The 3,158-nt window shown below is 51.3% G+C and overlaps 1 protein-coding gene and 1 pseudogene across 1 annotated transcript in view; both read left to right on the top strand.

Annotated features, from left to right (window-relative positions):
- Positions 1–809, top strand: part of ABAT (4-aminobutyrate aminotransferase) — a 46,515-nt gene extending 45,706 nt beyond the window's left edge. The window contains exon 15 of the mRNA XM_006895237.1: positions 584–809. Within this exon, the coding sequence (XP_006895299.1) occupies positions 584–705 (122 nt within the window). The 3' untranslated portion in view covers positions 706–809. The remainder of the gene's footprint in view (positions 1–583) is intronic.
- A 440-nt stretch (positions 810–1,249) lies between these two features.
- LOC102869909 lies at positions 1,250–3,158 on the top strand (annotated as a pseudogene).

The following is a 3,158-nucleotide window of genomic DNA, read 5'->3' as shown; positions in this document are numbered from 1 at the left end:
GTGTGCTGCTGACTCACAGGATCCCCACAGAAATCCTGGATGGCAAAGAGGAGAGGCCTAATTTAAAGTAAAATAACTGAGTTTCAGGGATGCTTGAATAACTATGAAAAGGACCTCCCCCTCCTCCAAACTGGTAAATGGTGATGGTCCCTTTTAAATAAGCAGCACCCAGCCACCGTCCACAGTGCTGATACAGCCCAGGCGTATGCCATTTATTTAGGGACTTCCCTTCCAGATGCCTCCATCCAAAGGCCTAGTTCAGGGGCAACAGCATTGGATTTCAAAAAAATAGTTGGGGATTGAGGCCAGAAGGTAGGTACATAGGTCATCAGGAAACAGGAAGGTAGATGGCTAAGTGGAAACATGATCTGCTAGGGAGGGAGGTCGGGGTGTGAGAGGAAGGGAGAGAAAGAGAAACGAGATGAATCACAGGAGAGACAGGGAATGAAGGATGGATGAGTAGATGGAAGGAAGGGCAGCTGGAAGCCTGGCCCGACAGACGGACACATGCATGCCATGCTCACCACTGCGTGTGACCCCGAGCCTCGTGCTGACCTCTTTGTCTTCCTGCCTTGCCTTCCAGGTGTAGTGTTGGGGGGCTGTGGCGACAAGTCCATCCGCTTCCGCCCCACCATGGTCTTCAGGGATCACCACGCGCACCTGTTCCTCAATATTTTCAGTGACATCTTAGCCAACTTCAAGTAAAGCAGCCGCTTCCATTCACTCAGAGAAAGCCCCAATCTCAACAGTTGTCAAATTGATTAGTTTGCCTAATTCATGTTTTCACTTAGAATATCTGACAAGAGGTGGACGCATCAATGGAAGGGTTGTCTGTGGGAAGGGAATGTTCTTGGTGGTTCTGGGGAGGGGAGGGGCCTGGCTTTGACCTTCCTCGCTGTAGAGCCAATGGCGCACATTGGTTTAAGCCCAGAAATCCTACTTGAGCCCTGGACAGTGTCTTCTGAGGAGGGCTGGGGGCCTGTCCATATCTCTGCCTGCCCTTGACCCTAACACTTCTCTGGAAGCCAGTCAAGGGGGTTGGACTTACTCCTGGGACCACTGGCTGGGACCGCTGGCTTCTGGTTCATCTCAAGTGCCATAATCTTTGACCAAGGATGCTGGCTTCCCCTATGCAAACCATCATGCGCTCACCTTCTTGCCCCGTCACTGGAGCTCTGAGCATGATCCAGGCACAGCTGAGAGAGGGACAGGACAGCAGGAGACTGGGGACACTGGGACCGAGGCGGGCATGGGAAGTGCCACCATCTCAGTGCACCTGGGGAACGCTTTACCCTGTGCGAGGCTTCCCCATTGGAGGGTCTCTGGGCGGCATCTCCAGGGGTCCCTACCCACTGGCTCCTCCCCATTGTTCAATGTCAACCTAGACGGCAGAAGGAAAGCCACCGCCTGAGCATCCTGGGAGACGTGTGTGTGACCCAGTGGGTGTCACCCTGCGAGAGTGAGGTAAGGCCTGGCAGCAGCCACCTCAGCATCTCTCCAGGCCATCAGGCCAAGTTTTCCCTCTCACCCCAGGGAGCCCTCGCTGGCTTCAGCTTTTGCTCCACTTCCCAAGAGCGCTGTGGACAGCTTTGCTGTCCATCTTGCTGAGCTAGATAGTTCTCTTCTTAAGCTCCGTGGATGAAAGGCACAGGGTTCTGTCACGGGCCACGGTGGCTCCTTTTACTCATCAAACAAAACCAGACAGAGCTTTTCCTGAGTGCGGAGAGCCCAAATAAATCCCTGGGCTGCGGCTAAATTCTCTCCAGTGAAGGGGAGACTTTCTTGGCACTGATGTGACTTCCCCGTGCTCCTTCTAGATGGTTCTCTAGCAGCCAAATTGTGTTTCATGGGTAGATAAGGAAGTGCAGAAGGAAGCACTTTGGCCCTGGTGCCTTGGTTGACAGTCAAGGAAGGTGGCAGATCAAAGCTGCTGACTCGGCACTTGGCTCTTTTAATAACTAATCACCCAAAGATCTCCAAGGATTTTATTTTTAGTTTCCACTCTTCAACAGATTTGGTCCTCGACCTACTTCTGTTAAGGCATGAAAGGCACTCTCATGTTTAACAGTCTCAGACAGAGCCATGAATTCCCATAGCATCCCTGCAGTCGGTGCAAACGCATTACTTTAAATAAGGTCATTTGCACTGCCACCTGCCTGGTCTGCCTCCTTCCCTCCACAAGTTCACACATACTTGTACATTCATTCATTTGTTCATTTAGCCAGCCAGTCATCACACTTTCATTGAAGACCTCCATCCCAGCATCCTGTGCTCAGATGCAAAGGGAGAATGCAGTATAGTCCCTGTAGTTTATATATGTGTGTATATATATTGATATATATCAAGGGACTCATCCGATTAGAGACAACAGACTCTTGAACAGTAAATAAAGCAGAGTGGCGAGTGGGAAAGCAGAGGTATGAGCAAGGAGCATCAGGAAATCAGAGGAGGCTTCAGGGAGGCAGTGATGTTTGCACAGAGTTTTGCAGAGCAAGCAGGAGTTCACCAAACACACAAGGCAAGTGAGAGTGCTGCTGAAAGGGAACAGCAGTGGGACCTGGCGTGCAAAGGAGCTTCAATCACGGCCTCACACCGTTCCCTGGGGAGCCAGATTCCATAGGCAATATAAAGTCCCAAGCTTCAAGGCCTTACTTAACAAATGAAATGCAAACCCGACCATAATCCATTTTACTGGCTTAAGGATTCTTTCTCCTGAGAACTTTAGTACTGGGTGCAAATTTTCAACCAGGTTCTCAGAGCCTCAAAAGGTTTTTAAGCCAAGACACAACCAGAAATGTCGTAGGTGGAGAGAATGGCTCCACTGTCTTGTTCTCTCCTCCCTGGGCCCTGACTGAGGACTGCAGGCATTTCATCTGGAGAAAGCCATGTCCAGACTTCCTATTCACTCCTTACCCAGGGAAGTGACTTCTCATGAAAACTGTTAAGCCATTCACCCCCAAGTTCTCTTTGACTCAGGGCACGTTGAGTTCCTGAGACATCCTCTTTGGGGAGCAGGGGGTATGGTGGAAGGAACTCCGGGGGTGGGGGAGGCTTCTCTGCAGAGCTCACGAGGTAGACATGTGGAAGGGGTCGGTGAGAACACCAGGAGCCTGGGGGGCAGAGCCCATGGAGAAGAGCTTCCGAGGCCCGAGGTCTGA

Source organism: Elephantulus edwardii, unplaced genomic scaffold (assembly GCF_000299155.1).
Source record: "Elephantulus edwardii isolate Elephantulus edwardi_28Jun2011 unplaced genomic scaffold, EleEdw1.0 scaffold00162, whole genome shotgun sequence".
Classification (NCBI taxonomy): Eukaryota; Metazoa; Chordata; class Mammalia; order Macroscelidea; family Macroscelididae; genus Elephantulus; species Elephantulus edwardii.
The sequence above is the reverse complement of the archived record's forward strand: the minus strand, read 5'-3'. Positions and strand labels throughout refer to the sequence as shown.